Source organism: Moschus berezovskii, chromosome 8 (assembly GCF_049115385.1).
Source record: "Moschus berezovskii isolate FMDL1 chromosome 8, NW_MosBer_1.0, whole genome shotgun sequence".
Classification (NCBI taxonomy): Eukaryota; Metazoa; Chordata; class Mammalia; order Artiodactyla; family Moschidae; genus Moschus; species Moschus berezovskii.
The window spans coordinates 8566857-8579079 of NC_142467.1; the positions used below are offsets into that span (position 1 = coordinate 8566857).

The 12223-nt window shown below is 36.2% G+C and overlaps 1 protein-coding gene across 2 annotated transcripts in view; it reads left to right on the plus strand.

Moving 5' to 3' along the window:
* GIN1 (gypsy retrotransposon integrase 1) overlaps positions 1 to 12223 on the plus strand; it is a 30163-nt gene that overhangs the window by 9450 nt on the left and 8490 nt on the right. The window contains exons 2-7 of one of the 2 annotated variants that reach the window (XM_055429808.2): positions 802 to 947; positions 2718 to 2911; positions 4511 to 4816; positions 9271 to 9462; positions 9554 to 9727; positions 10183 to 10468. In XM_055429808.2, coding sequence (XP_055285783.1) covers positions 806 to 947; positions 2718 to 2911; positions 4511 to 4816; positions 9271 to 9462; positions 9554 to 9727; positions 10183 to 10468 — 1294 coding nt within the window. In that variant the 5' untranslated portion in view covers positions 802 to 805. Of the gene's footprint in view, positions 1 to 801; positions 948 to 2717; positions 2912 to 4510; positions 4817 to 9270; positions 9463 to 9553; positions 9728 to 10182; positions 10469 to 12223 lie in introns of those variants that run through there. The other variant, XM_088838442.1, reaches the window with a different exon arrangement.

A 12223-nucleotide genomic window follows, 5' to 3' on the forward strand; every position in this document is an offset into this window, starting at 1 on the left:
CAGTCTGTTAGGGTACAGCAGCAGGGAGAGTAAGGTCAAATTATATCTGGATCGGTTGGGTGGTGACAGAATAACCAGCACAACTGAAAATATGAAAGAAAAGATGTTTTTCTTTTAATGTAATGGTTTTTCATAATGCTTAGGGTCTAAAATAGAGAAGTTTTGTTTTGGCTAGTACAGCCAGACTTTTCTTTGTAACACAGAGAAAGTACACACACAGCAAAAATCTTTTCTGTTCAAGAAAAATTAGCTTACATGTAGTTCAGAATAGTGTATGAAATCTAGCATAGCTAAAATCTTCTTTGTCATTTATCATTTGAACATTTTAAAAATGGATCTTTTTCATAAATGATTTAGATTTTTTGTGACCATTAATATATTAGAAGTAACATAAAACTACATTTTTCCTCTTATCACCTATCATTTATTTAAATGTCACATAACAGAACCATCCTATACAAGTAACATTTCAAGTGATGTGTAATAAGAGACTTTAAGCAAAGCTTTTTGAAGTGTACTTGTTCATTTCCTTTTTTCCTAGTAAGTGGAAATTTTTCAGTATCTCTTTCCACTTGGAAAGAGACAAGATAATGTGTCATGTGTCTCAAAAATAGCATTTGAATATTCTCGTTCATATACATCATGCTGTTCCTTTTCTGTACTGCAGTTATTTCCTGTCACTGATACTATTCCAGGAAAGTTCAATTCACGGAGAAGCACAAATATGACACAAGCCTGAACTGAAATAGCAACTGAATTAGCTTATCACTTAAATTGTATCTTTAAATACCTTTTACCTAGGTTCATGATGGTTCGTAGTGGAAAAAATGGTGACCTTCATCTTAAACAGATTGCATATTATAAACGAACTGGTGAATATCATCCAACTACACTGCCTAGTGAGAGAAGTGGCATAAGAAGAGCAGCCAAAAAGTTTGTCTTCAAAGGTAAACCACCCCCACTGTTTAGCAGAGAGTTTTATAGAGGCACTTCTCCATATGGAGTCCTATGTGGAGTCCTGAGGATTTCTGTAGCAATTGGTTGTTTTTTAAATTGATAATGCCATTTAGTCGAAAGCAAAATAAAAATCACATTGAAGCTAACTGAAGGCTAGTAAGCATGAAAGGGGCATTTTATATCATAGACAGAAAATGATACCATGAAAAAAAACAGAACACTTGGCTAAATTAACACCGCTCTTGTCCCTTGGTAAGTCCTACTTTAGTGGTACACTTGCAAGCACTCACATCACGCTCAATGAAGAACTGACTTGATGCCTAATATGAAAATGTTGACAAAGTTAACTTATTTATTCTATTATTTCCGTGGTTCCTCCCTCTCACTGCTGTTAAATGGTTTCAGGATCATATTTATCTTTGAACTCCTAATCTCCCTGAGTGAATTAAATGTTTGAAAGGCAGTGGAATATTTATCTTGAAAGATTATGATCATTCTCCCCTCTTTATTCTCTTCCTCCAAATGGGAAGAGAAGTTTGAGATGGATAAGCAAAAAGTACAGTCACCAGATGGCTAAATGAATGTTGGTGTTATTAATGGGAATTTTGCCTATAGGTACAGAATCAGGCTTTTCTCAAAGCAGGTCAAGAAAATTCTAAGATTATAAATAAATACCTACTTATTTCTCCCTGTGTACGTCCCTTCCAGTAACTCCTTTAAATTTAAGAATGCTAAGTTGCTTTAGTCATGTCCCACTCTTTGCAACCCCATGGATTGTAGCCCACCAGGCTTCTGTGTCCATGGGAATCTCCAGGCAAGAATACTGCAGTGGGTTGCCATTTGCTTCTGCAGGCAGCCTTCCCCACCCAGGGATTGAACCTGCATCTCTTATGTCTCTTACACACCTGTTATATCTTACACTAAAGAGTTTCCGTTCGTTCATTCATGTAATGATTTATGCACCAGTTGTTTACTGAGTTCCTACTGTGTGCCAGTCACATTTTAGGCCTTGGGAATACACTGATGAATGAAATAGATTAGCCTCCTGGCCTTAAGTTGCTTACTTTCTAATTCAAGTAAGGAATGTTCCACTCAGCATGTTCTTAGCTAAGCACGCTAATAATGGTGTCTGTTGGAGATTGAATATTCATCCACCCTGGAGAAGTGGCAGTTCTCTTCATGCCCTGATTACATTGCCAGTCATAGACTCTTTTAGGAGTCTCCAAAGGAAAGCAGAACTGTCCTGAAGATTAAAGTTCTGCTACTTTCTTGGCTTTACTAACCCTATTTCCTATTCAAATCCAGAAAAACTTAAGAGAAGTTGTGGCTTACAAAAATACAGCTCTGATGAAACGCTCTTTTGGAAAACTGTATTCCAGAAGTTGCTTATCTGTACTTAATTTTTTTGCTAATTCATGCCATTTTTAGGAGGTGCCTGCTGCAAGTGTTTTTCTAGTTTGATTACTCCCATGGAGATGATTTTATACTTCCATATTACCATGTGCTTTGGTGAACAAGCTAGCTCCATTTGATTTGATAGCTACAAAACTATAGCAGCTAGTTCTACATATCCAGTAAGTATAAGAGCTGAAGATGTTTCAGATTGTATGGTAGCATCATCACAGATATTCTGTCTTAGAGGGAGGAAGATTTAACCAAAACAAAAACCCTCATGGTTTGAAGATAAGGCTGTGATTATCTTAAAAATATACAGATGTCTAAAAATTGCAATGACATCATTTTGGTGTTTTTTATTCCAGAAAAGAAGCTGTTTTATGTCGGAAAAGACAGAAAACAGGATCGCTTGGTAGTTGTTTCAGAAGAAGAAAAAAAGAAAGTCCTAAGACAATGCCATGAAAATGACACTGGAGCCCATCATGGCATATCCAGAACCCTTACTCTAGTAGAATCCAGTTACTATTGGACTTCTGTGACCAATGATGTCAAACAGTGGGTATGGCTTATGTCTTTAGAATATTTTGAATAATGTCTTTATAGTATACATTCAAAATTCATACTGCTCCAGATTAATTCTAGATATCACTTCTCATTAAGTATTTTTTGTATGGTTACTTCTCATTAAGTACTTTTTGTATGGGTAGTTTTTTTGTGCAGAACATTCTTAAAGAGAGTTTTATTTTCCTTCAAAAGTCTTCTTTAAAATCACTGAAATATAATTTGAACTGGAACAAAGCATTATTTAAATATTTGAATTTACTATATTTAGATTATCTTAGGCACAGATATTCATCATTGAACTATTTTGTGTGGCAGAATTTAAATGGGGCTGAAGTTTCTTTGACTAAAAATAAGTCACTACATTTTTAATGACATTCATACAGTCTTTTCTTGAGAAGAGAATATGTTCGTGATAAATCAAGCCCAGTATGTTTCTCATCTTTTGTGCCTGTTACTGTCTTGACATAGAAAATGTCAAGTAGGACAGAAACCCCCAACCAACAAATCAAGTTGTGAAGACAATGAAGTCATTCTGAGTTTTGTAACTTTATAACCCATTAGGACCTTCAGCTTCTTGTGATAGAAAATTCAGGGATTCTTGTTGCTAGGTCAGATGATCCCTATTGGTGTGCTTGTGTGCTCTCTGTAGCAAATGGTAGAAATTCCTTGGTTTATGTGTGAGGATCCTTTAATAATTGTGATAGTGCATTAAAAGACTGTCATTTCAGGCATAAAAGTTTAACACACTTAATTTAACCAAGTATCATTTGTGAGTCAGTGAAGGTGTTCTAAAGACCTCAGTGTTTGTATTCACCTTTAGAACATGCCACAAACTCCTATTCTGACATTCAATGAAATCTTTGTCAAATCTTTATCATTGAGAAATGATTTTTAGATGTAAGGTTATTTTTGATGAGAACTAGTTTAAGTTAGAAAGTTAAGATTTTAATCAAAAGTAACTATATTTCAGTAAAATCAATTTAAAATTTTTGTTCAGGCCTTGATTTGAAAGTAGTTTCCAAAATAGAGTTCCAGAAATATGTTGAACAATGGCACCTTCCATAAGTTGGCCAATTTATATCTTCTTATCTCACTAAAATGAAAACTCCATGACAGCATGGGCTATAGTTTTGTTCATACTCTTTTCCTAGGACCTAGAGGAATTTCTGGCATCTAAAAATATTGCTTGAATAAAGATATAGTTTAATAAATATTATTGCAATAGATGAATGAATGAACTTATTAGAGTGGTATCTTTAAAAGAAAAATCTTTTTTGCTTATAGAAATTATATACACATTATAGCAAATGTGTTTTGAGATCTATTACTTAATAAATATTGATTGATTGTAAACCAGAATTATGTTCCATGTGAATGAGACCCATTAACATGGTCATTGAATAGTAATAGCAAGTAATATTTGATTATTCTGAATAGGTTTCATTTTATTCTGAGTACAGTCCAAAAGTTTCTCCCTCAAAACATAAAGTACCTATATCAATCGTTACAAAGTTCAGATTTAAAATACTGCTTTTTTTATACTGGATATATTAATACTCGTATATCTTTTCTTTATTGTATGCCCGTTTTATAGGTATATGCTTGTCCGCATTGCCAAGTGGCAAAAAATACAGTTATTCTAGCACCTAAACAGCACCTTCTCAAAGTGGAGAATCCATGGAGTATAGTTACTGTTGATCTGATGGGCCCATTTCATACAAGCAACAGAAGTCATGTATATGCTATAATCATGACAGATTTGTTCACAAAATGGGTTGTGATTTTGCCTCTTTGTGACGTTTCAGCATCAGAAATTTCTAAAGCTATTATCAACATATTTTTCTTATATGGGCCTCCTCAGAAAATAATAATGGACCAAAGAGATGAATTCATTCATCAGGTAAGACAAATAAACTACTTAGATCTAGGAGCATATTTTATTCTCTTTTCAATGCACAACACAGCTTATCATATGATACTTAATAAGTTTAGATAAACTCAGATAAATACAGATACAAAGGTTTAATATTGTAGAGTACAAAAGTAGTTGAACTGGAAATTAAGAGACCAGTATTTTAGTATCAATACTTACTATGCCACTAAATAATTGTAAACTTATCTTTAGTTTTCTTCAAACTAAAATGAGGAGATTGGATGAAATAGTCTTTTTTAGCTACTAGCTTAAAATTCTGTGATTGACATGTAAAGGGAGAATTGAATAAATGGATAAGTATTATACATCATTTCATTAATGGGAATATTCAATATTAAAATATCAATTTTTCCCAAATCAAAATTAATTTATATAATTAATGGATTTCTAATCAGCATTAAAAAGGAGGAAGCATTTTCCCTTGCCCTGACCTTCTCATCCAAATTAAAGTTAACCTTAAAGAATAAGCAGACAGTAATATTACATTAAAAGACTGTCATTTCAGGCATAAAAGTTATATTCCTGGAATATAACTACTATACTTCAGGTATATTATTAAATTTTTACAATTGACAGAAGACTAGTAGAAGTAACCAGACTGTCTAAGTTCACAGCACCTTTGATATCTCAATCCAGAAGAAATACCTAAAGTTACACTTATTAAATAGTTAGGGCTTGGGCCAGGGTGTTCCTAAGGTGATCTCCAGGTTTTATATTAATATAATTCACTAGGAGGACCCTGCAGATAGTCATACTTATGCCTAAGATTTATATACTTAAAGGATACAAAGCAAGATCAACAGAGAAAAGGCTCATGGGGATAAGTCCAGGGGAAAACCAGGAACAAAATTCCAAGACATCCTCTCCCAGTGGAGTCACACAGGACATGTTTAACTCTCCCAGTGAAGAGTTGTAGCAACACATGTAAATTGTTATCTACTAGGGAAGCTCATTACAGACTTGGTGCCTGGGATTTTAACTGGGAGCTGATCACATTGGCACCCAAAATTCTAGACTCTCTAAAGAAGTTTTCAGCATAAACCACCTTCTTTGTAAAACAGTTTAGGCACCATGAGCCAATTGGTTAGGGAATGGTAGAAACCCTCACAGAATCCAGGTTCCTAGTCATCAGCCAAGGGCCAGCTTTGAAAGCAGGACTTTCACAGGATAGCTTAGTTCTGCTGTGTTAACTCTTTCTACACAGGTCCAGACAACTTAGTGTTTATGTCCTAATCACTTAGCCATTTAAGAGAATAGTAGTCATAAATTGAAAGAAAACTATTTTCATTTCATTCTTAAATAGCTGCAGTTAGTTACGAATGGGATATATATACCTGTTGACCTCTGCTCAGTTTTTCAAACCTTGGAATCAGATTGAACACTGTAGTCATTTCCTGTTTCACAATGATTTTTATACAATTGTTGCTTTTTATCATAGAGCGTAGAGTGAAAGTCACTCAGTCGTGTCCGACTCTTTGACCCCTTAGACTATAGCCTGCCAGGCTCCTCTGTTCATGGGATTCTCCAGGCAAGAATACTGCAGTGGGTTGCCATTCCCTTCTGCATGGGATCTTCCCACCCCAGGAATTGAACCTAGGTCTCCCAGATTGCAGGCAGATTCTTTAGTGTCTGAGCTACTAGGGAATCATAACACCTATCAAAGAAGAGTTCTGTAAAGATACATCATTATCGAGAGGAATGTAGTTTTATCTAATCTAATGTTGAAACCGTAAACTACTTTAAGCTAGTAGTTTCCGAGGTATCCAACAGATGCCAAGGGGGCCCTTTGGCACAGAGTTTGGTAATTATGTTCAAAATGATAGAGCTGGTACCACAAGAGAGTGGAGTTGGGGAAGGATTATTTAATACATTTAATTTAGTTAATAGCATAAATAAAAATTTTCTAATTATTTCTGTTTATTTCTATAATATGATTTTAGGATTACTGCATACCAAAGTTATTTTCAGATAAATTAAAATTTTTGTGTTTTTTAATTGAAACAAACAAAAATTGATTAACTTTAAAAAAATAAATCTCGAGAGACTGAGTTGACATTCCAGGCTTAGGGAACAGAGGCATAAATTTGAATGGAAAAATCACCAAATTTGGGCTGTTTAAAAATTAGAAATTTATATGTAGTAAAATAACCAAGACATAAAGGCCAAGAAACAGGTCAACAAAAATAAAGCAGATTTATGCAGGAAAGTGTTAATGCCTTTATTATAAAAGATTCAAACAAAAAAATGAGTCAGTGACAGAAATGTGATTCACAAGAGGCAGTAAAAATATGAAGAAAGGTTCAAACCCAGTAGTAATGAGTAAGGTAAATGAACACCATTTTTTTGTTTATCCGTATCAAGAAAAATAGTAATAATAACAAACATATCTAGTAGACTACAGATAAAATAATACAACTCTACATTACTGGTAGTATTGCAGCTTGAAACTATTATAAAACAATTTGCCAGAGATCCAGTAAGAGCTGTACAGACACACACACAACAAACACACACACACACACACACACATGCATATATGTCTTCTGGTTAAATTAAAAATCTAGGTAAAAGATGTTATTACATATATTATACATACATATTTTGTGTAGATAACTATGTAAAAATATATGGAATGTAGAAAATGGTATTGATTCACCTATTTGTAGGGCAGCAGTAGAGACACAGCGGAGAAGGCAATGGCAAGCCACTCCAGTACTCTTGGCTGGAGAATCCCATGGAGCCTGGTGGGCTGCAGTCCGTGGGGTCGCTAAGGGTCGGACACGACTGAGCGACTTCACTTTCACTTTTCACTTTTATGCATTGGAGAAGGAAATGGCAACCCACTCCAGTGTTCTTGCCTGGAGAATCCCAGGGACGGGGGAGCCTGGTGGGCTTCCGTCTGTGGGGTCACACAGAGTCGGACACGACTGAAGTGACTTAGCAGCAGCAGCAGAGACACAGACATCGAGGACAGACTTGCGGATGCAGCAGGAGAGGGAGAGAGTGAGACAGACTGATCGAGTAGCATGAAACATACGCATTACCACATGTAAACGGACAGTGGGAGTTTGCTGTGTGATGCAGGGAGCTCAGCCCGGGGCTCTGTGACAGCCGCGACGAGTGGGATGGGGTGCGAGGTGGGAAGGAGGTTCAGGAGGGAGGGGACATGTGTATACCCATGGCTGACTCATGCTGATGTGTGGCAGAACCAACACAACATTGTAAAGCAGTTATTCTCCAATTAAAAGTAAATACATTAAAAAAAAATAGATGTAAAGAAGCTAAAACAAAAATTTGTATGGTTAACCATACAAATTTTATGGGCTTTTTAAGAGCAATGAGGTTATAGATTTGTTTTTTTAATTTTTCAGTTTGTGTTATCATTATGTTGCTTTATAGCTTTTAGTGATTAAAATATACATAACCATCTGTTGTTATGTGTTTGGTGCTCAGCAATAACTAGTTCTCCTAGCCTTCCAAATAGGGTGTCCTAGCCTCTTGCAGGTGAGTAAACCCAAGTAACACATCTGGCCCGAGAAGTTAAATGAATGAATGTGTGCCACTTTTAGCCCAAAGTATTGAAAAACCTCATGCTCAATTCTTCATTCTTCCAGTCTTATTCTTTCTCTGGAGAATCAACTGAATATTTCAGGTATTACCCTAAGCGATAGTGGATTTTCTCTCATCCGGGATTGTTGAGGTACCTAGGGGAGGACAGTTGCTTTGGAGAGACACCCTGACCTGTAGCTGACCTTGTCCTAGCAAGTAGTAAAATTTTTGAGTTGAACCCCTGAGCCTTGATTGGGTTTTGTAACTTGCCTACCTTGACTAAGGTAGCAGTCATCTGCAAAATAAGGAATGACGATATTAGAGCTTTTGTTTATTTTTTCCATCCAAAAAGAAAGAAATGAAGCTTTTACTAATAGGTATAAATTGACAATAGCCTCCTGAATCAACAAAGCAGAAGAGTGTCTGTCACACATGGTATGGAATTGTATCTTGGGAGAAAAGTGAGAATCTGCGACATGTGGGAGTCCATAGTGGTTCCCTCACTCATTTTTTTGCTTTACTGACAGTAATCTAGTTTCTAGATACTGTCCAGTTTTCACCAAACTACCCTTCATGGAATGGGCTTCCCAGGCTCGGTAGTAAATGCACGTTTGATCCCTGGATCGGGAAGATGCCCTGGAGAAGGGAAATGGCAACCCACTCCAGTATTCTTGCCTGAGAAATCCATGGACAGAGGAGCCTGGTGGGGCTACGGTCCATGGGATCGCAGAAGAGTCAGACACGACTTAGCAACTGACACAACAAACAAATGGTCAAGGAAAAGGCAAGATTTAAATTATTTTGAAACCTTTCCATCAAGGGAAAAATAAAATAGACTTTTAAAGTCACTGTTGTTTTTATATATTTTTCAGATCAATGTAGAACTATGTGAATTGTTTGGCACAAAGCAAATTGTTATTTCTCATGCCTCCCAAACAATTAATCCAACTGAAAGTACACCTAGCACTATCAAAACATTTCTCTCCAAACACTGTGCTGACTACCCATACAACTGGGATGATCACCTATCAGCTGTTTCATTCGCCTTCAATGTTACTCACTCGGTATGTATCTTTATAATTCGGTACTTTTGAGTTATGATTTATCTCTTGGCTGCATGTTTTATTACAAATTGTTGTTTATTTTTCTTGATAGGAACCTACTAAAAATACACCATATTTTCAAATGTTTAATCGAAATCCTTACATGCCTGAATCTTCAGATATTCGTGAAGTGGATGGTGATAATACAAGTATGTTTTCCAAAATTCTAGATGCAATTAAAGAAGCTGATAAAATAATGGAGAATAAGACAACTTCAGTGGGCCAGGTGATTCTACTAGAAAAAAAAACTATAATTAAAGAGTCTATAAAATGATACAAAAATGTTTTTTCAGCATACACACACACACACACATACATATGATATACACTCAAACCAAGTTTTTTCTATTGAATTCTGCATGTCTTGATTAAACAGTGTGTTTAGCTATTAAATTCTGAGAGACATTAATAACCCTGTGTTTTGGAATGAAGGTACAGCTGAATTCAGATCCCTGGTCTTGCTTCCCAGTTGTTTACCTTGGGCCTGTTACTTCATCTCATATTACTTTATTTTCTTTATAAAGTTGGGGTAATACTGATTTTGAAATACTGTTTCAAAAAATTAAATGGGATTCTTCTGTAGCTTTCAGTAGTATCTCAATAATGTTTTTATTATAATATTATCTGTATTTGCCTTCAAGAAAATATAGCTCTTTCATCTTTTTTTTTTAATACTTGCAGATGGAGAACAACAATTTTGATAAACTAAATAAAAGCAAAATCATTGTTAAAAAGAAACCAAAGCAATTAAATCCATTTCATCTAAAAGTGGGTCATGAAGTTTTGAGACAAAGGAAAAACTGGTGGAAGGATGGTCGTTTCCAGTCTGAATGGGTTGGTCCTTGTGTCATAGACTATATTACAGAAAATGGATGTGCTGTTCTGCGAGACAGCACTGGGACTAGACTTAAAAGACCTATCAAAATGTCCCACCTTAAGCCCTATGTAAGAGAATCGAGTGAACAAGGTAAATATCTGTCACTTCTCTACATTTTTACTTTCTTTGAATGAAAAGAGAAGTTAAATTATAAGAAATCTCTCCTCCTCCTCCCTGCCTTTCCTTTGGTTAGGTTTTATTTTCCCTTTTCATTTTTGTAAAATTTCGTACACTGTTGGAGCCCAAAGAGTGTTTTTTATTAACATATGGTTTCTGAAAGTGTCAGGTTTGTAAGAGATTTTATTTTGATTTCTAGTGTACTTTTCACACACTTTCCCCCACAGTTCATGTGCAAGACACAGGACATCATTCGTAGAGGAAAGAATTATATCTTCAGTATTTTCACTTTCAGAATATTTTGTCACTTTTAGCATGACATGATAGTGGCTAAGGTAAATAATGCCAAAACAAACACCGTCTGGAATTCTGTTGTGAGATAAATATATTAGGGGACGTTTAGAAATGTGATTGATTTTTAATGCTGCATCTTATCATGGCCATGGTAAATGCAGGGGAAGATGTGAGTGAGAGGTTCTGAGAATGATGCGCTATTATAGGAGGTGAACAGCACCCTAGACGATGCTACTTGCTCCAAAATGTGAATCTGAATAGTTAAGATATACTGATCTTCTCTAATGCTTTCTTTCGTGGACTGGAGCTAATTGACATGGCTTTCAGTTTAAATCCTACTTTCAGTTCAGTTCAGTTCAGTTCAGTCGCGCAGTTGTGACCAACTCTTTGCGACCCCATGAATCACAGCACGCCAGGCCTCCCTGTCCATCACCAACTCCCGGAGTTCACTCAAACTCATGTCCACAGAGTCGGTGATGCCATCCAGCCATCTCATTCTCTGTCGTCCCCTTCTCCTCCCGCCCCCAATCCCTCCCAGCATCAGAGTCTTTTCCAGTGAGTCTACTCGTCGCATGAGGTGGCCAAAGTATTGGAGTTTCAGCTTTAGCATCAGTCCTTCCAATGAACACCCAGGATTGATCTCCTTTAGAATGGACTGGTTGGATCTCCTTGCAGTCCAAGGGACTCTCAAGAGTCTTCTCCAGCACCACAGTTCAAAAGCATCAATTCTTCGGCGATCAGCCTTCTTCACAGTCCAACTCTCACATCCATACATGACCACGGGAAAAACCATAGCCTTGACTAGACGGACCTTGGTTGGCAAAGTAATGTCTCTGCTTTTTAATATACTATCTAGGTTGGTCATAACTTTCCTTCCAAGGAGTAAGAGTCTTTTAATTTCATGGCTGCAATCAGCATCTGCAGTGATTTTGGAGCCCCAAAAAATAAAGTCTGACACTGTTTCCACTGTTTCCCCATCTATTTCCCATGAAGTGATGGGACCAGATGCCATGATCTTTGTTTTCTGAATGTTGAGCTTCAAGCCAGCCTTTTCACTCTCCTCTTTCACATTCGTGAAGCTTTTATTTTGTCCTGTTGTATCTGCTCTCTAGAGTTTCTTCGAGGTAGATAACTGAGAGGGAATAACTTGGTATCTTAGCTAGTTACATTTGTTTTTTAGATAAAGCATCAAAATTATTTGAATCTGAATAACAAGAAAGATACAATTTAGTGCCTTTTAAAACAGTATAAACAACTGTGTTATTTAACAGGCTTAAGTAAATAATAATTGGAACAATAATGATAATAGATAACCCTCTTAGGATATGAAGCCCTTCAGACTGCTCAACTGTTTCTGATCTGGGTCACAACTCTCATGTTAAAAGCCCTTAGTACCTTTCTTTCTGCTTATGATAGAACCAGTTGCTCTAGTAG